Source organism: Chiloscyllium plagiosum, chromosome 14 (assembly GCF_004010195.1).
Source record: "Chiloscyllium plagiosum isolate BGI_BamShark_2017 chromosome 14, ASM401019v2, whole genome shotgun sequence".
NCBI classification, from domain to species: Eukaryota; Metazoa; Chordata; class Chondrichthyes; order Orectolobiformes; family Hemiscylliidae; genus Chiloscyllium; species Chiloscyllium plagiosum.
In genome coordinates, this window is record NC_057723.1 from 9,265,449 (window position 1) to 9,291,708 (window position 26,260).

Genomic DNA, 26,260 nt, shown 5'->3' on the forward strand with positions numbered 1-26,260 from the left:
CCCTCCTCTAGCTTATCTCTCCACGCTTCAGGCTCTCTGCCTTTATTCTTGATGAAGGGCTTTTGCCCAAAACGTTGATTTCGCTGCTCCTTAGATGCTGCCTGAACTGCTGTGATCTGGCCTCCATGTGATTCCAGACCCACAACAATGTGGTTGGCTCTTAACTGCCATCTGGGCAATTAGGGATGGGTAATAAATGCTGGCCTTGCCAGTGACTCCCACTCCCATGAATGATTTTTAAAAAAAAAAATCAGGACAGCCCTTCTAACACATTCGTCACCAACCACAGCTAGCTTCCTTCCTTCCTGACATGAAGCAGAGCACTAAAACTTGGACAGCCTTGATGCTGTTCTAGGAAACTGTAAACAAAATCTGTTAGGAAGATGCAGTGAGGTTTGCTTCTTGTCCATGAGCTCTTGAGGTCCCAAGTGATTATCAGTAGATCTTCCTGTCTGTACTGTGGGGGGTGGGGGGATGCCTCCAGCATGTCATGTAGCTACAACTGACAAAATAAGAGAAGGAAGTGCTCTGAGATGTCTTTGTAGACATTCTCATTGGCAACTGTTTATCCTACAAAGCAATCAGATATGATCCTGTTGAACAGTAAAAAAAGGTTATAGGACAAATTCCTCTTCCTGTCCCTAAACTCTGAAGGTTTTATTTGTTTTTAAAGGGTGGGTTTGCTGTTTAGTTTGGATGGAAGCATTTAATTGGGATATTTGAGCAACAACATTCAATTCTGTTATGTTTTTGTATAGACCTATTTGTTTTTCAAACTCATGAAAACATCTTTGAAAATAAGGGAGCTGTTGAATTTCCTAAACTTAATTCTGATCCTACATTTGGGGATATTTCCTGCCTCAGTCCCTGAAGAATTAAGGAGAGAATCTAATAAGCTGTGTTCCTGCGAAATGAACCACACTGATGCCCTAATAGTATTACTTGAATTGGCTGAACTATTCTAAATATCCTTGTATCTGGTAAACTATTACGTTAATGAGATAATTAACTAGAGGTGATTTTGGAAAGTCTTTAATATCTGAATGAGATTTTGTAGATGCTGTAATGTTCATGTTTGCTAAGCAGTCAAATGTTTTCTAAATGGTTCTACCCTGATTTTAAAAAGGTACAAAAGAGGTACAAAATATTTGGGTACTTGAAAAGTCTATTGATTATATAACTGAATAATAAAATGTCCAGGCTCATGATAGCTATGATGGATTGATCTTGTTTGTTGTGTAGTTACTGCTTTATAGGCTGATGTGCTCATGCCGTCTTGATTAAATCCGAGTTTCTTTTGATTGTATTTTCCATTCCTATATCTGCTATTTGCCCAACAAGTGAACCTTTATTAAGAGATAATTCAATAATGCCACTGGTTTTCTAGTGTAAGGGATCTAAATTAAATACAATGTGCGTGCACTGTGTCCAAATTGGCATCACTGTCTGTATTGGGAATCTAGCCTGTTAATGACCTGTTGCAAGACCAAAGTGGTAAAAACTGCATCTTTATAACATAGAAATGCATCCCATTTTGGTTCACTGAAGTGTCATCGAATGGAAATTGCTACCAATGAATATAGTCTTTTAAGACTGGTGGCTAAAACCTTGGTTGAAGAGGCAGGTTTTGAGAAATATCCTGGAAAAATAAATGAGGCAGGGAGGTTTCGAATAATTTAGTGCAATTTTAGCCAGGGGAGAGGGGGGAAGTTTGGGGAAGGAATGACTACAATAATAGATTAAATGGTAGAATTCTCAAATGGAGCATTAACACTGGAATGGACTAATTGGCCCACTTCTGGGCCCTATAATTTATGTAATTGTACAGGAGGGGACCATCTGGTCCATTATGATGAATACATGGCTCTTTGAAAGAGCTAGAAAGTGAGGTCTGCAGATGCTGGAGATCAGAGATGGAAATGTGTTGCTGGAAAAGCGCAGCAGGTCAGGCAGCATCTAGGGAACAGGAGAATCGACGTTTCGGGCATTAGCCCTTCTTCAGGAGAAGGGCTAATGCCCGAAACGTCGATTCTCCTGTTCCCTAGATGCTGCCTGACCTGCTGTGCTTTTCCAGCAACACACTTCCATCTCTTTGAAAGAGCTATCCAATTAGTCCTATTCCCTGCACTTTCCACTCTTTCCTTTTTAAAAAATATATATCCAATTATTTTTTGTACGTTTTTATTAAATCTGCATCCACTGCCAATTCAGGCAGTGCCTTCCAGGGCATAACAATTTGCTGTTAATAAACTACTTTCCACCTCCATCTATTTCTTTTACCAAATACCTTAAATCGGAGTCATTTTCTATTGGCAGGTGGATCAATTACACACGATTTTTCCCTATCTATTCTGTCAAGATGTCAAATGTGGTTGGTAGCATATTGGTCTCTGAATCAGAAAGCTTTGTGCTCAAAGACTTGAGCTCAAATGTTGAGGTGGTTCCTTACAGATAAGATCCTAAACATCCCCATTCAGATTGCAGTGATTCCTGTTGCACAGTTTTGAGGAAGAGCAGGGAATTATCCCCCATGTCCTGGCCGATATTTATTCCAAAATGATCATCACTGAACCATGATAACTAGTTGTAGTTAACCAGTGGTTATTTTATTGTTTGTGGTAAATTGCTGGGTACAAATTTGCTATTGCCTTTTTTATGTTACAACAGGGACTACATTTCTCAAGGTATTTCTAAAAGTGAGACTCCTCAAGTGCTGTTCTCTTCTCAGGATTTTGGCATAGTCATAGAGAACAAACTCTTCAGTACAACCAATGCTGAACATAAGTCCCAAACTAAACTATCCCACCAGTCTGCTCTTGGTCCATATCCCTCCAAATCTTTTCTATTCATATACTTACCTCCGTGTTCTTTAAACATTCTTCTAATTGAATCCACAATGTTCAATTTGGGAATGAGGTTAAAACAGTCCAGAGAGCTCCTGAGTCCGAGTTTGGCATTTATGAAAATGCATTGAAATACTTGATAACTAATGGCAAGATGGTGGCATTGAGATAAATAGAACTCCATTAATGTTACTACTAAATTCCTATCAGTTAGCTCGGCAGTGACGAAGAACAGAATCTTCTGGACCATCAAGAGGTAAAATAGGAGATGGGAAGAATGAGGCTGGATGGTGGCATAACAATCGCTACCACTTTCATTGTCATTGCATTGCTAATTGAGACTCTTAAGTGTCCAGTTAAAGACTTCTGAAGGGCCTTGGCCTGCCACAACTGGGATTAACTCAGCAGCTGACAGGCAGGAGGTAACAAGAAGGAAGAGCTCCATATTAAAGACAGTCACTCTCTAATTGAGGGTGTGGATATTAGGCTGGCCATTGACAGCCTGCCCTGATCCTTGCTTTCATCACCTCTTTTCCCTGTTTCACTGCAACCACCAACCCTGGAAACACCTCCAGGCATGCATAACACCTGAATACACACACAGACACATGCATGAACATCTGACATATGCACATCTACATCCACACTTACAAATTGACGCATGCAGACATGCACACGTATATAACGTGTACACATGTACATAACATGCACACACCTACATGCATGCATGAATACCTACATGAACCAGTGCCTACATGTGCACAAGCACCGGCACCTACTTGCCAATAACCACACCTACCCCCGATCGTTCCTCCGAATTCTGGGACTCTAGTATTACGTTCCTGGCTGCAGCCACAGCCTTCTATCCAGCACTGTCAAGGTAGGAGGAACCTCATCCCAGGAGAACCACCCGATTGACTGTCAGAAGGTCAGACCTACCAGCACAAGTCTGCTGGTTTTACGGCCACTAGTAGAAGACTCTGTCCTCGGGGTCCAAATCCGTTCTGCCCACTGTTATCAATGCTAAATTGAATTGCCTACAGTCATGTAGTGGCTGGGTTGCAGGACCAAAAATTCAAATGACCTAGACAAAGAAGAATCCAGCGACTATAGAAGCTAAAGGAAGAAGTAGAGTGTTTTGCAGATAGGGTGAGATACAATAAGACAGCAAGAAACTCATTTAAGGTATAAGTGTTTCTATACTGTGCATCCTGTTTGGTTTAGCTGCATGAGATATTTGTACCATATACGCCAACAGTTTATAGGATTTGCATTGTTAGCAAGCTATCAGCAGTGAATATCTTTGTTCCTGATGAAGGATTTCCTTTCAGTGCCTCCCACTCCTCGTTTTTGTGATTTATGTTTTTTTCTCTGTTAATTTGATCTTGTGTATTCATTCAGTTGAAGAGAGTTCTTTGCCTCAGCCTGTTACATATTCAGAAAGATTTATGAACTCAGGTGTTCAGTGTATTGAGTGTGAAATTGTTCCATTCACTGTAAGTGTACTGCCTAAGTTGTCTAATGAATTTATATTAGGAATATAGAAACAGAAATGGGCCATTCATCCCCTCAAACTTATACTATCATTCAGTTAGATCATGGCTAATTGCAACTTCATTTGCCTGTCATGGCTCCATATCCCTTGATACTCCTATCCCAAACATCTCTTCTCATAAATTACTGTTGATTGTAGCATCCACAGCCTTTTCGTTGAGTTGGTTTCAAGCTTTTAGTACTGTGTACAAGAAAGAAGATCTTGATCTAATTTCTAAAAAACCCAACTGCACAATTATACAACCCAGAGCAGAAATAGGCCATTCACTAAGATCATGACTGATCTATTTGTGTTTTGAATTCCACATATCCAATCCCATTTGATTTCTCTGCCTGAAATAATCTGAATACTTCCATCTTAAAACAAAAAAAATCTTTAACCCTGCATCGCAACCTTCTGAGGCAGAGGAGTCCAAAGTCACACAAAGCTCTCAGAGAAAAATATTCTCCTCATAGCAGTCCTCAAAGAGCAACTCCTAATTTTAAAACCGTACCCCTTGAGTTCTACACTCACCTGCCAGAGGAAATATCATTTTCTCATGTATCTTATCCAGCCAAGCCTCACTTCTAAACTTAAGGGAAAATTAGCCCAGTCTATCCAACTTGTATTCAGAAGACAACCCATTCCAGATATCAGTTGAGTAAATCTCCTCTGAACTGCCTCCAATGCATTTACTTCCTTTAAATATGGAGAGCAAAATTGCACACCATAAGGCCATAACATATAGGAGCAGAAATCACCCCTTCAGCCCATTAAGTCTGTTCCACCATTCATTAAGCTCATAGCTGATCTGATACTCCTCAACTTTCCTGCCTTTTCTCCATAACCCTATGTCCTTTACTGATTAAAAATCTGTTCTACTCAGCCTTCAAATTAACAACTCAGCCTCCACAGCCCTGTGAAGTGAAGAATTCTACACTACCCTCAGAATAAATTCCGTCTTGTTTCTGTTTTAAGTGGGTGGTCGCTTACCCTAAGATTATGCCCCATGGTGTTAGTTTCCCACAAGGCGAAACGACTTTTTCACATCTACCCGAGCAAGACCCTTAAGAATCTTGCATGTTTGAAACAGGTCACTTCTCATTCTTCTAAACTCCAAAGAGTACCAGCGCAATCTACTCAACCTTCCCTCCTAAAACAGCCCCTCCATACCCATGATCAGCTTAGTGAACCTTCTCTATCTCTGATACATTATCTCCAGTGTAGATCCCAAACTATTTGCAGTATTCCAGTTGTCAGCTGACTAATACCTAATTTGGTTTTAGCAAAACTTCCCTTTTTCTTGTCACTTTCAAATTTTTAAAAAATGTATTTTTTCAGGATTCTAACTTTTTTGCTAGATTGCACAGGTAGGAGTAATTAAGAGGAAATTTTGTTTGCCACTATCTGTCATAAAAAATCTAGGTGGTCTTTTATATTCCATCCCTTGTAAATGTTTTGAAAATTTGACTTAAGATTTCACAAATCAGGAAATAAAAGGTTGGTTGTGATTTTATGAAAAATAACCATGAAACTGTTTGGATCATCATAAAAATATTAATGTCCATGAGGGAAGGAAACCTACAGTCCTTACTCAGACTGGGCCTTGATGTGATTCAGTCCCACTACCAGCATGCATGACGCAGAAGCGGTCCAGTGAGCCAGTCACTTGGTTAAAGAGGGAATGTGCAAAGAATGAGAGCCTTAACATTTACATTATATTGAGAATGGAAAAAAAATCTCTACCTGCAGCCTGACCAGGCCACTATTCATCTTGAGTGTGTCTTTATGGGATGAAATTAAATCATTGGGGCAATATGGTCCAGCATCATAGTAACTTCAATTTTCCTTGCAATGAATAAAGAATTGCTTCACTGCCTGTGATGCTAATTTGTGTTGGATTTGGTTTGTTATTTTGCACTGCTGAGCTATATTCAGTTTAGGTTCAATTGAATCTCTAATTAAACGTAAAGCTAGCAACTTTACAAGTATTATGTTGATCAAGTCAGCGCTACGTAGTCTTTATGACTCTTAGTGATGTAAAATGTTCTTCATTGTGAAATTAAAAAAATTATTACATTGGAGAACAGCTGGAGGCATGTCTTAGGAATTCAGAGCAGCTGTTTCTTTGTTTTAAAATAATGAACAAGTATAATGTATTTGACACTGATATGTCCAAGTACAGCAACAACGATCAGATATGAAGTATATTTAACCTCTAATCTTTTAGCTGTTTTATTTTTGGTGTCTAATGATGACCGTGAATTCATTGCTGATTGTCAGGAAACTCCCATCTGGTTTACTGACCTTTTGGGGAAGGAAACTATCATCCTTACCTGAACTGGTCTACATGTGACTCCAAGCCCACAACAATGTGGTTATCTCTCAGCTGCACTCTCAGAAATAAAATGCTGCTCACACACCATGAATCAACTTGTTTTAAAAAAAGAATAGGGGAGTTTTCTCCAGCATCCTGGCCAATATTTATCCCTTAGCCAGCATCAATTAAGCAATTAGTTTTAGAACAATCTAAATAAATTCATTGATAACCATCCTACAAACCAAACATCCCTATCTCCAATTTCACTTTTCTTTATTTGATTTGGCATCAATTTTATCCGGTTATGCTCCCATGAAGTGGCTTTGAATTTTATTGTTATGAAGTGGCATGCTATTCCTGTGTTAACAGGGAAGGAAGCAATAGCCCTTTCTACTTTCTACTTTCTACTTAATCAGTTGATTTCTGAGATTTTAATAGAATATTAAATTACAAGTGATGTAGAAACGTTCTGGGCCTCTTTGACCTATTGTGGGTGCACTGTTTTACTCTTATACAAATCTGGATGAACACAAGTGTTGGTCTCGCACTAAACGTAGCAATTTGAAAGCAGGTTCATCCTTCCACTACGCAATAGTGATTGCTGCATCACTCACTACTCAAAGTATAGAGTCCTACAGCATGGAAACAGACCCTTTTGGTCTAACCAGTTCATACCGAACATAATTTCCACCTGCCTGCTCCTGGCCCATATCCCTCAATCTTTCCTGTTAAGGTACCTATCCAAATGTCTTTTAAATGTTGTAATTGTACATGCATCCACCACTTCCTCGGGAAGTTCATTCCACACACTAAGCATCCTCTGTAAAACATTTGCCTCGCATGTATTTTTTTAAATCTCTGTCCTCTCACCTTAAAAATGTGCCTCTTAGTTTTGAAATCCCCCAACCTAGGGAAAAGGCAACTACCATTAACTCTATCTATACCTCTCATTATTTTATAAACTTCTGTTCGGTTGCCTGTCAACTTCCTATGCTCCAGTGAAAAAAATCACAACCTGTCCAACCTTTCTTTGTAATTCAAATCTTTCATATCCGGCAAAATCCTGGTAAATCTATTCTGAACCCTCTCTAACTTAATATCCTTCATGTAACAGAGCGACCTGGACTGGACACAGTATTATGAAGAATGGCTCTTGAAAGTGAAAACACCATAAACAATATGCATATTTAAAATGAGAGTACATTAGTGTTCTGGGAAAGATCAGAAATAACACTTTATGTCTGCAAAGCCTAAATTAAACTTTTATTCATTCAGTTGCCAGTATGTTGCTTATTCCAAGTTACCACAAATGTACTTTGATGTGACAGATCTGCTTATTAGGCCACTTCAGAAGGTCCTTAAGTGTTGATATAGGACTGAAGATACACTTCGACTTAGTTTGGCTAAGGTTGACAGATTTTCACCCCTCATTTGGATTCTTTTACTGCAATCTGACAGTAACAATTACCATGAAACTGAAACAATTTTTTGAAAATTGAAAAGTTCAAATTCAATACTGTAGTTATTTTAACCTGTTCAGTTATATTGTGACCTACCTCCAGGAAAGGTGGGATTTGAACCCAGATCTTCTGGCCCTGAGGTAGGGACACTACCATTCTGCCACAAGATCTCAAATCAGGATTGAACCAATGACCTTAAGGTCTTCAGTCTAACAAACTCCAATCTGAGCTATTTAAGCTAATGTTTTAGTGTAGTACAAATATCACTTGCCCAGAAGCCCATTCCCACTGGGGAAGAATTCTTAGTTATTTTTAATCAACCTGTTCAGACAGGTTACAACATGCCTCTGGAACAGGTGGCCTTCTGACCCAGGTACAAGGACACTACTACTGTGTCACAAAAGCCCTAACATAATACCATAAACTGTTTGTGAAGGTGCAGTACTGTATAAGAATGCAGTTGAGTTTCATTGCAAGACTAATGTTATCTACATAACTATTCATCATGGTAACTCCACATGCAATTAATTAAGAATCAGGAGGTTGTTCTGCCTGTGTGGGTTTAAATCCTACTCCCATTATTGACTTATGGAATGTTCCATCAATTTCTTAGAGCAATGTCAACTGAATAGATTTAATTCCTGTACCGGCTGAGATCACCACGAATCCCTGCCTTCTCAACCTCAAGAAGGGCCTGTGCCCGAAACGTCGAATCTCCTGTTCCCTGGATGCTGCCTGACCTGCTGTGCTGTTCCAGCAATAAAGTTTCAACTTTGATCTCCAGCATCTGCAGACCTCACTTTCTTCTCAACCTCAACCCTTGCCTGGAGAGTGGTTACCCTCAGGTTACACTCACCACCTGTCATCCCGAGAGCAACTGATGTCCTCTTGGACAATGGCAGCTTTCACTACTTTCACTGCCTCCATGCTGCTCTGGTAGTGGTTGCATGCTTATGTCTCTGTAGTTCAACTTGAGCCCATGATTCTTTGAACCAAGAGAACTACCCACTGTGCCACAGCTGGCAGGGAACCAGTGGGAAAGTGGAGTTCGAGCAGAATATCAGCTCTGATCATATTGAATAGTGCAAATTCTCAAGTAGATCAATGATTTACTTACTTTACTCCTATTTCTTATGTTCCAATGGTGCTTGTGATGAAGAGGGTCTTATTGAAGGAGAAGCAGGTAGCAAAACAGAGGCGTTCAAGGAAAGAATTCCACAAGTTGGAACCTAAATGGATGAAGGCACAGCCACTATTGAATGAAGGATTGGGGCCTAAGGAAATGGCAAATCACCTGAGAGAAGCCATCAAATTAGTGAAGAGGGTGACTGAGGATGTTAAAGATTCAGAGAGGGAATGAGGGTATGAAAGGCATTTAAACACTGGGAAGATGGTTTTAAGTTGGAGATGGCAGAAACAAAAACAAATTAACGGCTTGTTAATTAGATTGAGGAGTTCAGTGATTATATTCTTCAAGCAGTAACTTTTGGTTTAACAGCAGCATAGGACTAGCAAATGCCCTTGACTTCTGAGAAGCTGTGAAACCCACCATTGGATCAAAGCAAGAATGCTGTTCTCTCAACCCAATTAGCGCTCAAAGCTGAAGAAACTAGAGGGTACTTCCTCATGACTGCCAGTTAATGGAATTGAAAAGCAGGGACTGTTTAAACAGGCAGTTTTGAGTTTTTTGTGGACTTGCCCAGCTGTTCCGTTGAGAATGCATGACTGAATTTTTATTGTTATTCAGATTAACAAAGCCAGAAAAGTGTATAAATCTACAAGTGACTGATATGCCACGTAACTTTTATTGGTAATATTTCTCTCATAACATTGCTCAAGTGAACCATTAACATCTCTGTTAATAAGACTATAAAAAAGCAAACTAAACTTTGGGGTTAATTTCTAGTGGAATAGAATAGAGATGCAGGGATGCTAAATTTGCATAGGACCATGATTAGACTGCATGCAGGGTATAAATGTAGTTTTGTGGTATTTGTTTTCCAAAAATTTAACTAGAAATCAGTTCCGAATAGCATTCTGCCTACTTGCACCAAATGGACTGCAGTGGGATAAGAAGGCAGCTCACCACCACCTTCTCAAGGTCAATTAGTAATGAGCAGTAAAGCTGGCCTAACCAGCAGTGCTCCTACCCTGTGAATAATTTTGAAAATTATACAGAGGTACTTGAAAGTACAAAAGAAAATGCATGAGGATGAACTGAGAGGTTTTATCAGGAAATAACAGGCTGTATTCTCCAGGAAAGAGAAAGCTAAGGATGGCTTGATTGTAGTCTTGGATTATAGTAAACACAGGGAAGATGTTTCCACTTTTGGGTGGGGTCAGAACTTAGGGCCACAAATATGTAAGTTGCATATAAATTCATGAGGTCTGAATGAATCAGTTGGGCTGAATAGCCTTTTCCTACACTACAAATTCTGTAAAATTGTGTTCAGTTTGGAATATTCACTGCTAATTATATTGGATTGTTTTTTGCACTGTTTCCCTGCACGGCCATGGTGTTAATGTTGACAGTTTGCCAGACAGCCTACTCCATGAGTTTATCATCAGTTACTGTTTCCAGCCAGCTGTTTCAATGGGATAAGTAAAGGAAGTCTTGCAGTCTATGTAATGGAGAGTTACTCTCTGGGGGACAGGACAGTCAGGACCAAAAGCCACAGGAAGTGTGTGCGACTTGTTCATTCATTCATCCCACTGGGGAGTGTTCTGTGAAACCAGCTAAATTGAATGTAAACAAAGGAAACTAGCGGCTTAGACTAGTCAAGGGTTGGATTGGTATTAAAAAGGCTGTTATTAATGCTGTGAACAGTATTTAGCTGGAGTATAATTGCTTTGTTTTGTATCTAATTTTTAGCATAATGAGCAGGTAGCAGGGATTTGAAAGTCTGATTTTTACTTTTCCCCATCACAAACATGCAGAAAATAAATCATTAGTAATAATTCACTGGAAAACAAAGGATTAATGCAAATATGTATTGTGTTGAAGAATTATTCAAACTGGTGCATTTCCTCAACACCGATCCCCCTTTGTAATTGTCTTGGCAGCTTCAGCACAGTCTATTGATGAGGTTAGCAAATTTGTTTCTCCTGCGTTTGCCACGGCAGTTTTTTATTGAACGCCTCCAACTCAGGCTGAGACACATGCAAATTGAAACAAGCTCAATATTATTCCTCATTTATAAACTGCAATATTCCTTGTGTCCTTGCTTACTTTCTTAAATTTGGGTTAGAGCTGGCAAGGATGTTACATAAAGAGAATGACTGTCATTTCTGGTGTGAACTCAAGTTTCAGAATGAGGTCTGATAGCAACCTTGTTGTTTTGAGTGTGAACTATTTTTCTCACATTAGGCTTTTGTATTTTAGAGTGTAACCTCTGGACTCCACTTGCTGAACCTCTGTTTTTCTGCCCCCACTCCTCCTCTAAGTTTCTAAAATTCCAGCTGTTTTGACCAAATCTAATATATCCACATCATTGTTTGCTGATCACACTCCAGTACAGAAATTTAGTACATTTTTCTAACACCTTGGGCTTGACAAAATAAAGGCTGAAACTGTAGTACAGTATTGCGATACAGCTCCAGGATGTTGTGTTGAGTTTGAATTTGTCAAACACATTCAGAAAATGAATTTATCCCTAATGTTCAGGATACTATTATTTCTCCAACCATGTATTATCTAAATTTCAGATGGCACATGTATCAGCTCCACTATACCAAACATTAGTACAGTATTATTACAGATTCATAGAACGGTAGCAATGGAGATGGAGGCTATTTGGCCTACTATGTCTGTCCTGGCTCTCTGAAGAAGCAATTCATTTAATACCACACTGCACCATGCCCCCACTGTTCTTTCAGATCATAATACAGTTCTCTTTTAGTTATATAACTAATCTTTGTTCAATAAGAATAGTAGATATTCACCATACTTTGTTTCATTTTGTCTAGGAAAAATGTTCAAATCACTGGATCTAAGTCTGATTGTGGAGTTTATTTTGATGTTCTACAAGGATAAGCCCATTGATTGGCTGCTAGACCATGTTCTATGGGTTAAAGTCTGTAACCCAGAAAAGGACGCAGTAAGTAGAACATTCAGTGTTTACAGAGCCGGATTTTTCTCCCTTCTCCCCTCAACCCCTTCCTCCCCATTTGTTAGCCACCATGTGTAAGGTTGGTGGCTTCTTGTGGCCTCTTGGGAGGGGTGAAACTTCAAGTTTCGAAAACCTGAATTCTCTGAAGTACCTGCTCTTTTGCAACAGAAGATGCTGATATCAACTGGAATTCAATTCAGTTCAATTTGGAGTCCACTGCATAAGCTGGCAACCTGTTCCAAAAGGCTCAATTCTCTTGGGGGAAAATTTACGCCTAAATTCAAACCTGGATCCAACCTTATATAACTTAAAATTGTGTCCTTTGATTCTCACCAAAGTAATTATTTCAAGGGAGTCTGCACCCAGGAAATTGTATTCTTTACCATTGAGGGTTGTCGAGGCTGGGTTATTAACTATATTCAAAGCTGAGGTGGACAGATTTGTAATCAATATGGGAATCAGGATTATGGGGAAAAGGCAGGAAAGTGGAGTTGAGATTATCAGATCAGTCACTATCTCGTTGAATGGCGAAGCAGATTTGATGAGCTGAATGGCCTACTGCTGAGAAGGAAAGAAACTACAATCTTATGCCATCTGTAAGCAACAAGGCAAATTTTTGTTTGAGGTACCTGTCAAGATTTGACAGATAATTTTTAATGCTATCCATTATTATCCATGTAAGAGATGTTTCTTAATCAAGTCAGTACCAGACTCCATAGAGTAATTTGCATTCAAATTGAAGCTGCACCGTTTTAAAACCTTACACATGGTGACTAACTCAGCAGTAGGTAATTAATGGTAATCTGTGTGTTCTCACTGTAGGAGGTGAGCACAGGCGTTCTTATTTATTTGACTTTCCTCAATTTACAATCCCTCATTTGCACATTTTGAGTAATCATCCCCAATTAGATGTGCAAATGAAGAGCCTAATATCTTAAAGAACTTCATGTACAGTGAACATTGAAGCAGAGTGAGTGCAGCTTTGTATGGACTTAAACAGAAGCCATTCTGTGTACAAGTGATGAGTTGATGAGGGTTTTTTTTATATACACTTTTTATTCATGCATAGATGTCACAGGCTGGACCAGTATTTATTGCCCCTCCCTAGTTGCCTTGAGAATGTGGTGGTGAGCTGCCTTCTTAAACTGCTGTAGTCCACAGTGCCCTTACCATGAAAATTCCAGGATTTTGACTAGCAACAGTGAAGGAATGGTGATATGTTTCCAAATCAGGAGGATGAGTGGCTTGGAGGGAAATTTGAAGGTGGTGGTGTTCTCCTGTATCTGCTACCCTTGTCCTTTTAAATGGAGGTGGTTGTCAGCTTGGAAGGTGCTATCTAAGCATTGGTAGCTGGTACACACCACTACTGGTAAGTGTCGGTGGTGAGGGAGTGAATGTTTTTGGATGTGGTGTCAATCAAGCAGGCTGCATTGTGCTGGGTGTTGTCAGTCTTCTTGTTGAAGCTGCATCCATCCAGACAAGTGGGGAATATTCCATCACACTCTTGACTTGTGCCTTTAAATAGTGAACAGGCTTTGGGAAGTCAGAAGGTGAGTTAAACTTCACAGTATTCCCAGCTTCTGACCTGCTCTTATAGCCACTGTGTGGCAAGTCCAGTTGAGTTTCTGGTCAACACTAACCCCAAAGATGATGATAGTGTTGAATTTAGTGATGGTAACACCATTGAATATCAAGGAGCAAAGATTTGATTATCTCTCTTATTGGAAGTGGTCATGGCTGATATTTGTGTGGTTCAAATGTTACTTGCCACTTTTCAGCCAAAGACTGGATATTGTCCAGATCTTGTTGTATTTGAACATGACGATTTCAGTATCTGAGGAGTTGTCAGCAAACATCTCCACTACTGACCTTATGATGGATGGAGGTTTAATGCTGAAATACCTGAAGACGGTTAGGCCTAGGACACTATGCTGAGGAGCTCCTGCAGAGATATCCTAGAACAGAGATGACTGACCTCCAATAACCACAACCATCTTCCCATGAGTCAGGTATGCCTCCAACCAGAGCAGAGCTTGCCCTAATAACCGTTGATTGCAGTTTTCCTTTGGCTCTTTGATGCCGAGCTCAGTCAAATGCAGTCTTGATGTCAAGAGCAGTCATTCTCGCCTCACCTCTGGAATGGTGATACTGCTTTTTAGGACATAGACATAGTCACAGAATCATTCCTTACAGACAGTGTAGGCTGTTGCTTGACTAGATTGTGAGGCAGCTCTCCCAATTTTGGCACTAGCCCCCAGATCTTAGAGGATTTTTCAAGGTTGACAGTGCGGTTTCTGCCATTGTCTTTTCCGGTGCTTCGGTCAATGCCAGGTGCTCCATCTGGTTTCATTTCTTTGTAGAGACTTTGTACCAAATTGATACAACCTGAGTGGCTTGTTAGGCCATTTCAGAGACAGTTGAGAATTAACTACGTGACTGCCACGTAGGCCTTACCAGGTGAGGATGGCAGATTTCCTTATCTGAAGAACATTATTGAACCAAATGGGTTTTTCCAACAATTGACAAATGAATTCATGGTCTTCAGATAATTTTCATTGAATTCAAATGCACCATCTGAAAATAGTGGAATTTGAGCTTGGGATCCCAAAGCACTAGGCCGTTGCCTTCCCCCAACATTATGGGCACACTGCGGGAAACAGCAGTAGAAGCAAATTCAATACCAGATTTGACGCTCTGATAAATTTGCAAGCTTGTAGCGAAGAATTGGGGAGTAGGACTAGTTGAAACACTCTTTCAAAGAGCTGGCACAGGAATAATGAGCTGACTGTGTCTTTCCGTGATTCTATAAACAGAAGCAAGATTGAGTTCGTCAAAGAGTCATACAGCATGTAAACAGACGCTTCGGTCCAACCAGTCCATGCTGAATTTAATCCCAAACTACACGAGTCCCATTTGATTGAGAGAAGAATATGAGCAAGAAAATTGTATGACATGATCTTTTTTATAAAGAGGAAATTTAAGGAATGCAATTATGACCAAGGACACCAAGAAAAAAAATTGAACGTACTGTTTTTTTCAAAAATAGAAAAAAACCCACCACAACACTGGGAGACCGCTCTGTTCTTCCATCATGCTATGATATTGGCTTGTATCACTGTCTGGAGGCAAAGATTGGATGGAACTTGCTGAGGGTTAATTCACAAGGACATAGGGTTGAAAGTGCTCTCTAGTGAGAGAAGTGGTGATTATTTTGAAATGGAGTTTGGTCTCTGGAGAGAAAGAAACCTCAAACTAACTCTCTCGTCCCTTTTTGGATACTTCACTGTCCATTCATTATCCTATGGTGTTAGAACATAGAACATGGAACAATACAGCACAGAACAGGCCCTTCGGCCCACGATGTTGTGCCGAACTTCTAACCTAGATTAAGTACCCATCCATGTACCTATCCAAATGCCGCTTAAAGGTCGCCAATGATTCCGACTCTACCACTCCCACGGGCAGCGCATTCCATGCCCCCACCACTCTCTGGGTAAAGAACCCACCCCTGACATCTCCCCTATACCTTCCACCCTTCACCTTAAATTTATGTCCCCTTGTAACACTCTGTTGTACCCGGGAAAAACCAGAACTGCACACAGTACTCCATCTGTGGCCTAACCAAAGTCCTGTACAGCTGCTACATCACTTCACGACTCTTGAATTCAATCCCTCTGCTAATGAAGGATAATACTCCATAGGCCTTCTTACAAACTCTATCCACCTGAGTGGCAACCTTCAAAGATCTATGTACATAGACCCCAAGATCCCTCTGTTCCTCCACCTGACTTAGAACCCTACCATTAACCCTGTATTTCGTTGTTGCTGGCTGGTAGTTATTCGTGTATTCCTGTTGAGGCTGCAGAAAGAGAGGTTGAGCAACAACAGTTGGATGTATAATGTAGAATGCAGGACAGGAATCTGTAGTGGATAAAGTTAGAGATAATTATCTCGAAGGCTTATGAAATAACCACATAGTTGCTAAGAACCACATAAGAGCACTAAGGCATTAGCAGGATTTGTTGGCAATTGAGCCAGCAGTAAAAGCTTTAATGTATAAGCATCTTTGTTCTTTTGCCTCATTTCAAAATCCTCCATTTTGAGACCACAACAGCAAGAACACTAATTTGCTTTTGCTCCTTTCTCATAGTGTCCTTCATCATTCCAAGATGCTTCACTTTGGCACTGAGCCACATCAGGTGTTAGGACAGAGGGTGAAAAGCTTGATCAAGAAAGCAGATATTAAGCAGATAAAGTGTCATAAAGGAAGAGATGTTGGTGAAGAGGTTTAGGGGAGAAAGTCCAGAATTTCATGACCCAGGCATTTGAAAAAACAGCTGCCAGTGGTGGACCAGTTAAAATTGGGAAGCCAAAGAAACCAGAAGTGGAGGAGCATAGAGATCTTGGAGAGTTGTTAGCCTGGTGGAACGTAGAGGTGGATGGAGTGATAGGGTAGATTTTGAAAACAAAGATGAAAATTTTAATATACTGGTGTTTCAGGACTAAAAACCAAAAGATCAGAGGTAATGAATGAATAAGACATCATGCAAATAAAGATTAGGGGTGGTGGAAGTTTAGATAATTTGCTACTGGGGTGTCAAGGTTCTACTTAATGCTGTAGAGGCCTTACATTGTGTTTGATTGTCTCTCTGTCTGTCTCTGTCTCTCTGTCTGTCTCTGTCTCTCTGTCTGTCTCTGTCTCTCTGTCTGTCTGTCTCTGTCTGTCTGTCTCTGTCTGTCTGTCTCTGTCTGTCTGTCTCTGTCTGTCTCTGTTTCTGTCTGTCTGATTCTTTCTATTGATGTGCTGCAGCAGGTAACAACAATCCAGCAACAGACCTGTGGTTTTCGTAAAACCAGAGTGTTTTCAGGGGTACTGAAATAAACTAACAACTGCATATGTGAGACAATAAACACAAATTACTGGAGAAAAAGCAGAGTGTGTTCTGAAGTGCCACCAGATCCGAAACTTTACCTTTGCTTTCTCTCCACAGATGCTGCCAGACCTGCTGAGTTCCTCCACCAGTTTCTGTTTTTATTTGCAGGGGCAGCTGACAGGAAGAGAATGACAACAGCCAATCTGCCACCAGAGAGACCTGCATGACTGCTGCTGGTTGCATGGTCCCACCATATCAGCTCTTGTGTCTGCACTGTACTCTGCATTTATATGAATGCGAAATGAATACTTGTGTTCTCTGGCTACAAATATTTTTGAATTGATGTACAGATATCTTCACTACCTTTTACTGAAAGATGCTAGTAAGGCCAAGTATAGGTAATTTAAAGGAGAAAAAGCATTTGCATTTCTGTAGTGCCTTTCATGATCTCACGGCCTCAAAGAGCTTTCAAGTCAAATTTCTTTAATATCGGGAAATATGGCAAGAATTGTATACACAGCAAGATTTTAAAAAGTGCGGTGAGACATTGAGCAGAATAACCACACTCTTCTTGAGTATAAGTGCAGTGCTCCCTTGTTAATGAAGTATCAATCTGGGTTATATTTTCAGAGGAGGGATTTGAATCCACAGCCCTCTGAGAACCTACTGACCATGGAGAAGTATCCACGGTGTTACAGCTGACATTATGAAAGAACTCTACTGAGAGTGGTTTACTTTTGATGGATGGAGGGGAGAAAGTGAGGGCTGCAGATGCTGGAGATCAGAGCTGAAAATGTGTTGCTGGAAAAGCGCAGCAGGTCGGGCAGCATCCAAGGAACAGGAGAATCGCGTTTCGGGCATTAGCCTGAAGAAGGGCTTATGCCCGAAACGTCGATTCTCCTGTTCCTTGGATGCTGCCTGACCTGTGCTTTTCCAGCAACACATTTTCACCTCAGTAATGGATGGAGGGGTCTGCATCTTTGTTTCCTTTGACTGCATGTATTGCAGATTTATGTACAGTAGAATTAATTGCCATTTCTGTGATCTAATTTCAGTCTGAGATTCATCCACTTGATACTGTTCATCATTTACCAAAACATTCATTAGCGCTGACTGGGAATCATGTGCATAGATCTGAAATATGGGAACAGATTGAAGTGGGGGGAGGTTTGCGAATTAGAGCCTTTTTTAGAAACCTTTGAAATCATGAGTTTGTCAGAGGATTGGGATTACACTTCTTTTGCTTAAAATAATGAGTGGAACATTTAGATGCAGCTTTGCTGCTAGCTCGGTTAGTGAGCGTTACTGCCTGTGGCTAGATAACATGTACTCGTGATTCTCTCCCACACAGTTTTGTAGACTGCCAATATTCAGCTAATCTATGTACATGGAGAGTGGGAGAGTAGTGACTGAGGACAGCTGGCATCAAATGTGTATCACCAGTATGGTGGGTGTGTACCTAAGGGGGAATTTAATATAGGTGCATGTTGTACCTGACCTGATGCCTGATCTTTCTGCACAAACTGGTGTACGCTCTCCTGTTTATCCATACTGAACATGCAGTATTCATAGAAACTTATGCTGACAAGTTAAATGCTTAAGGTCCAGATTAGAGTGGTGCTGGAAAAGCACAGCAAGTCAGGCTGGCATCATCGGATTCCTGATGAAGGGCTCCTGCCCGAAATGTCGATTTCCTGCTCACTGATGCTGCCTGACCTGCTGTGCTTTTCCAGCACCACTCTAATCTGGACTCTAATCTCCATCATCTGCAATCCTCACTTGCGTCAAGTTGAATCCTTAATTCTATATGTTTTCTTTCCCATGTTGCATACTACCTTACCGATTTGTTGCCAACTATGGCTTCATTGGGTGATGCTTTCATTCTCAGTGGTATGAATTCCCATTCCAGTGACCTGTCCACATGATCCAGGTGGACATTGTCAACATAGTACTGAGGGAGTGCTGCCCTGTCAGAAGTACTGCCTCTTAGGTGAGGTGCTAAACCATGTCCTCATCTGCCATGTTAGATGGTCGTCAAAATGATTGACTAACCAACACGTTATCTGCTTAATGTTATCATATTGGACTCTGGATGATTGTAATGTAGTCCTATCGGCACTTTCCCTTTCTACTCTTTTAAAAAAAAATTAACATGTTAGACAACCCCTGGTGAGATACTGTAACAAGAAAAACTAAGTGGTTGTTGCAAAGATTTTCCTTTTAAGACTTTTTAATATGCTGTTCAGGCATGTTATGACATAGCTCTAGAGCAGGTGGGACTTGAACCTGGACCATGTAGTCCATAGATATGGACTACACCACTGCACCACAAACACCCTTAAAAGTTCAGAGACAGACTCTGTGTTACTCATGGGTGACATTGGACTTTTAAAAATATTTTCCTTATCAACCTGTTCACAAATGTTATGATAAATCTTTGCAGCAGCTGAGACTGAAAACCAGGTATGCTGGCTCACAGTAGGGACACTGCCACTATGCCACAAAAGCCCTTTTTTGTTATTACGCACCTCTGGAGGACATGGGACTTGAACTTGGATATTCCAGTCTGTGGTAGGGGCATTAATGTTGCAACACACAAACCCAAAAAATCCTCTTTTCTATACCAAATCTAAAGGTGTGTCTAATTATTGTGAGTTGAAGATAGATCACAGTACATCTTAATAAGACAGGGCATTTGTGGGACGTTGTGAAGAAACTGCATGCCGTATGTCATACATTTACAAAAGTATCTGCACTGTATTAATAGCTGTTCAGCTTTGGGAGGTACTGAAATCATGAAGACACTACATAAATACAAATTCTTTTGGATTATACCTGGAATGATTTACAATATCTTTCAGGTGAATGTTCTATGAAAATGTCAGATTTGGAGATGTCGGTGTGGCCACAACCACCTGATGAAGGAGCGGTGCTCTGAAAGCTAGTGCTCCCAATTAAACCTGTTGGACTATAACCTGGTGTTGTGAGATGCGAGGCAGCAGTGCTAACCACTGTGCCACCGTGTCGGTGTGGCCACAACCACCTGATGAAGGAGCGGTGCTCTGAAAGCTAGTGCTCCCAATTAAACCTGTTGGACTGTAACCTGGTGTTGAGATTTTTAACTATGAAAATGTGTAACAGTGATTACCACTAACCCCAATCTATGGTCTTTTGACTGAAACAGAACCATATCCTTTGCATATGATGATGATCCTTCCTCATTCCATTTCAGTTATGCAGAAAATGAACTGCAAATTGGTTGTGGGTTGGTGGCTGCAAAACCAATCTTCCTAATGGTTTTTTTAGAATAAAGATTGAACGTTTAATGCGAATTTTCAAAATTAATTGGAATAACTATTAAATGCACCTATATACTAAATAGGTTCTCGCCATAGGTACATGAATCGAAAAAGTTTAAAGGCATATGGGTCAAATGCAGACAAATAGGACTAGTTCAAGTTAGGAAACATGGTCGGCATGTGAGAGTTGGGCTGAAGGGCCTGTTTCCATTGCTGTACACCTCTATAACTCTTAAGTATGAGGAGTGGCACTAAATGGTAGCTCTAAAAAGGGTCAGCACATTAACAGCTTAATTTGTCACCTTGCACTTTTCTAGATGCTTTATTGATTAACTTTATCTCCGATTGTTATCTCCAAATATTTTTCCCCTCTTAACATTTAAAAGGGAATCAGACTGTTATTTAAGAAGGATCCATATGCAGACAGGAGAATGGCACTGAGTGAGCTTTTAGGAGAGTCAATACTGACATGATGGACCGAATGGCTTCCTGTGTTGTAACAATTCTGTGGCTCTGTCACATTAGGCTGACTAGTCTGTAGTTTTTGGTTTAGCCCTCAGCTCTTTTTTTTTTAAAGTATTTGCAATCCTCCTGTGTTCTGACACAATTTCCAAGAGGATTGGAAAAAATCTGCAATTTCCATTTCAGAGTTTAATTAGATTAGCTTACTCCATCATCTGTGAAATTTATTCTGTTTTGATTTGGTAGCAAAAATCTTGCAGTTCAATAATTGTCAATAAGCAAATATCTTTGTGTGATCATAACTGGTTTACTTTTCTCTTATTCTCCCCCTTTTAGAAGCACTGTGACCGACAGAAAGCAAACCTCAGAATCCGTTTCAAGCCATCCCTCTTCCAGCATGTAGGAACACACTCATCACTGGCTGGAAAGATCCAGAAATTAAAAGTAAGTTCAGCAATCAGGAGCTCAACTCCCAAGTTAGTGCCCAACAATAAAACGTCTGCGAGTTTGAATAATAAGTCTAACATAGGCCTGAAATTAGACTCAAGAATGGGAGTGGGAGGTTGACTTAGCCACTTACATCAGTTCTGTTATTCATTTAGAATGTGACAAATATATATCCTAACTCCAAGCTTGTCCTGTTTGATTGCATAACCCTGCTACTGAGTTATGTCCAGTTAACAGCACAGGAACAGGCCATTTGGCCCATTCATATTGGTGTTTACGGATTCCGCCGCGCGTCCCCCCCACCACGCGCACCATCTCAAGGAAAATTAGGGATAAGGAATAAATGCTGGCCTAGCCAGTGATGCCCACATCCTCTGAATGCATAAAACACAGGAGCCTCATCTCCCCTCTTTTGGTCCAGTGCTATCAGTATACCGTTCTGTTTCTTCCTCTCTTATCTTCTGGTCCAGCTACCCTTAAGTTTTTCAACACTAAGCATGTCATTTACTCCCTGTGGTAGTGTGTTCCACATTCTTTTCAGTCTCTGGTTCAAGACCTTTCTCCTGAGTTCCCCAGTGAATTTATTAATGACTAATGTTTATGACCTCTTGTTTTAGTCTGCACCTCCAAGTGAAAACATCTCCACATCTATCCTGTCAAACCCTGTATTGATCATGAAGGTCTCTGGAGATTGCTGTGCTCCTTTATCTGATTTAAACTCTTAATATACAAGCTGTATGTGGCCTCTTTATTGATTGTGTCCCTAATAAGAGTAATCAATTATCCTCAATATATTATGGGTACGCTACTGCAATTCAGTTTTTCTGTCCAACTCTATTTTCTTGATTTCCTTGTTGTCAAAAATATCTGTTGATCTCTATCTTCAGTGTATTCAATGAATATGTAGAGCTCTCTGGGGTCAAGAAATTCCAAAGATTTACAGCCTTTTGAGTGAGGAAATATTTCCTCAATCATTGTCTTTAAGGGCTGACCTATTGTGGTGCTCCCCCTAGCTCTAGACTCCCCAATGAGGGGAAAATATTTCTTAGAAATTGTAAAAGAATTATAACATCGAAGGAGGCCATTCTGACCTTCCTCATTTCTGAGGAACCACCAGTCCCAACCAATCTGATCTACCTATACTCAGCCTGTAGCCCTGCAGGCCACAGCTTCATTAGGCTTCAACTAGAGTTTTAACATCTGCCTTGTCAAATAGATTAAGAACTTTATATATAGTTTCAACATGATGATGTGAGGGACACAGACAGTTCAGGAAAATGGCTTAAAAATTATTGCAAGATTCACAAGGAACAAGCAAGTTTGAAGGGTTGAATGTGAGAAGCAGTTATTCATGTTGGCAGTTCATGGGGATTTTAATGCTGGTCCTTTATATGCCATAGCCAAAATTTTCAAATCTACACAAGAATTATGGACTGCACCGACATAGCTACTTGTAGCATTTACTGCATCAGAGACTAGATTAAGTTTGGCCCTTAGTAGTTCAGCAGCACCATCTTCAGCAACCTGCTGGTACTACAGCTTCTTTTAAACTATGGGCACAGAGGCTAAGAGTTTACAGCAACTGAATAGCCCAACTAGTGCATTCATCCAGCTTCATTCCTGAAGAAGGCCTTATGCCTGAAACGTCGATTCTCCTGTTCCTTGGATGCTGCCTGACCTGCTGCGCTTTTCCAGCAACACATTTTCAGCTCTGATCTCCAGCATCTGCAGCCCTCACTTTCTCTCATTCATCCAGCTTAATCTAACTCCATCAGTAGGTTTCTATGCATTGTTTTATATTTATCCAATTTGGGGAGTACTTTGTATTGAAGATAAAACATGTATTAGATTATAAGATAGATACAAGTTGGGCAAGTGGAATTAGTTTGTTTTGGGAACATGGTCAGCATGGGTTAGTTAGACCGAAGGGTCTGTTTCCAAGCTGTATAAGTCTGATTCTTAGTGAAGTGGAATCTGTTGGCTCAGCATCAAAAAGACCCTGGCACAATAACAAAGCAGTCTTTTCAACATTTATCAAGATTTTACTTCATTATTCCACATAAGACATCAATGCACTTGACCTCAGACCTGATGTGACCTATTTCAGTCCCATTCATGAACCTCTGTAAGTAGCATTTGCATTTGATAGCTGGCAAAGAATCCTGAAAAAATAACTCACATTTATACAGCTCCTTTCATGACTTCAGAGCATCTCAAAATATTTTATACAGAAATAAGTACTTTTGGATTACAGTTTCTAGCACAGTGCAGGAAACATGATGTTCAATTGGCACACAAGGTCCCATGAACAGCAGTGTGATTTGTCTTCTAATCTCATGTTAGTTCAGGGATAAATATTAGCTCAGGAAATTAGAGAGAACTCCCCTGAATTTCTTCAACTGTTGCCATTGTACTATTACATCCATCGGAAAGGACAGGCGGAGCTTTGGCCTTAATGCCTCATTTAAAAGATGGCACCTGAGATGGTGCAGTATTTCTGCAGTACAGAATTGTGAATGCTCATTTAGGTTGTGGTCAAGTTTCTGCAATGGGGATTGAACCCAATATTTTCTGAAATAGAAGGGAGAGTCGGGCTATCCACTGACCTACAGTTGATGCTTGAGACTCAAAATGTGATTCATGCACTAATGAAAAGTAATGTGATTCAAATCCAAGTATTATGGCCATATTGAAGATACCATCTTTTCGACAAACCCTGATTCCTAAAATGCTACAAATATCTAAATTGTATTGTAGAATCTTACAGCACAACAGGCGGCTATTTGGCCCTTTTTGTATGTTTCAGTTCTATGAAAGAGTTACTGAATATGTCCAACTACTCACTTCAAGGTAACATCTGTTTGATGCAAATCTTTGCTGAAAAGAAGTAAGCATTTTTATTTGGTTAAGTATTGGCACAAAATCATGAATATATAGCTGCATTATTTTCAAAGAGATTGAATCAATTTTTTATAGTGAATCTGAAGCCTGATGAAATATTATGTAGGTTGGATATTGAATTTTTGCACAGCTGACACTGGGAATACCTGAGACTGCTGTTTTCCCCAAAGCCTTGTAAATAATTTCCCTCTGCAGTATAAATTAATTTTATCTGAAATACATTTCATTGCTCTCATCCTTGTTCCAAAGGAACTTTTTAAAAATAATGTGGCCACATTGGTTTTAAAATAAGTAAAGCAAAATTAACTATTTACAAATATAATCTCCGTGTATCCACTGCTGGGGTGGGGGGAAAAGGCGGCAAGTTTTCATTATGTACCTGAACTTGGGAATCTTAAATAAGGGCAGAATGTTTACCTTTCAAGCAAGCCTGAAATACACCAGCATTTCCAGCACCACATTCTTCGACCAGTATTTCCTGGCCCACTTATGCCTCTAAGCTCATTGTGCCTGAAGACTACATTTGATTTAAACTCTCCATCTGCAATTCCATAGAGCAGTGGTTAATGCTTGGAATGCCTTTATAGAAAATTAAGATTAAAGGGAGGTGTCTATGCTTTAGAGCAAACAACAAACTGTTCCAGTATACGTGTGGGTGAGCATCTTTGGGAACTAATCTTGATAAAGCAGAGAGTTTTCTCTTTTTTTCCAAGCAAGCGTTCATCCTTCAGCCAAATGCTAATAGAAGGTTATAAACTGGTCATTGCTGTTCACAAATTTATGTATCACAAGTCACTGTACTTCAATGAAAAGAAACACATTGCTTTTATGTTGCACCTTTCATAGTCTTGATGTCCCATCATGCTTCACAGCCAAATTATTATTGTGTTATGATACAGGGAAATATCAATGTCAATTAATTGCAGCCATGTTCTGGAAATAATTAAATAACTGACTAAATAATCTGCTGGCAAGCTGTCGTGGACCTGAAAGTTAAATCTTTTACCCTCTGCAAAAATAAAATTGCTAAGCAGTGTGAGCACTTTCACTGTTCTCAACCAATGCCTGAATCTGGTTCAGGCATTGGTTGAGAGACAACTGTTTGGCAGGACTTTGCTCACAGTTAGTCAGGGCACAGAAACTTGCTGAAAAACAACAACTCTAATATGCATAAAGATACCTTGACAGTCTGATCTGATCTGATAAATAAATCTAACTCCATTTTTCTTCTTGCTGTTTTTTTTGGGTTTTTCAAATTTATTATTGGAATTTAGCACAATTTTCAGGACATCACTGCTTACTCAGACACATGCAAAGCCCAGCAGTGAAGGTCTCATAGATGTCACTATATCTTACTAATCAAGTAAATCATTGCTGTCTTTCCCAGGATAAAGACTTTGGAAAACATGCCTTGCACAAAGGACATTCCAATCCCCCAGCGGAAGTAACTTCCAGCCTGAAAACATACCAGCATTTTACACTGGAAAAGGCTTACCTGGGAGAGGACTTCTTCTGGGCTTTCACCCCCGTGGCTGGTGATTTTATACGTTTCAGATTTTTTACACCAGTAAAAGTGGACAGGTGGGTTGGAATTTTAAATAGACCCAATGCTCCGTGTAACACCAACTTGCATTGATAAAGCTCCTTAAACATCCTAATACCACCCCCAAGTCATTTCACAGGACTGTCATTGAACAATATTTGACACTGAGCCATATAATACTTTAGCAAGTGATTATTCAAAATGAAGGGTTTTATGGAGCATGGAAAGTTAAGCAGAGTTTTCAAGGAACAGAACTGTAGAGGTTTAGAATGGGAATTCTAGAGGTTGGGGTCTTGACAGCTGAAGCCACAGCAGCTAAGTTTGGTGTGCTTAAAAGAAGGTAGAGTGACAGGAGTACTCTTAGGATGGAGAAAATTAGGGACAGAACGGAACAAGAGCATGAATGGATGTTAAAATAGAATAAAAACTTTAAAATTGCAGCTTTGTTTAATCAAAGATCAACAAATG

At 40.0% G+C, this 26,260-nt stretch overlaps 1 protein-coding gene across 2 annotated transcripts in view; it reads left to right on the plus strand.

The window, feature by feature from the left end:
- Positions 1 to 25,900, plus strand: part of LOC122556463 (alpha-1,3-mannosyl-glycoprotein 4-beta-N-acetylglucosaminyltransferase B-like) — a 212,644-nt gene extending 186,744 nt beyond the window's left edge. For both annotated transcript variants that reach the window (XM_043703124.1, XM_043703125.1), the window contains exons 9-11: positions 12,124 to 12,254; positions 21,238 to 21,345; positions 25,637 to 25,900. In XM_043703124.1, the coding sequence (XP_043559059.1) occupies positions 12,124 to 12,254; positions 21,238 to 21,345; positions 25,637 to 25,885 (488 nt within the window). In that variant the 3' untranslated portion in view covers positions 25,886 to 25,900. The remainder of the gene's footprint in view (positions 1 to 12,123; positions 12,255 to 21,237; positions 21,346 to 25,636) is intronic.
- The last annotated feature ends 360 nt before the right edge of the window (positions 25,901 to 26,260 follow it).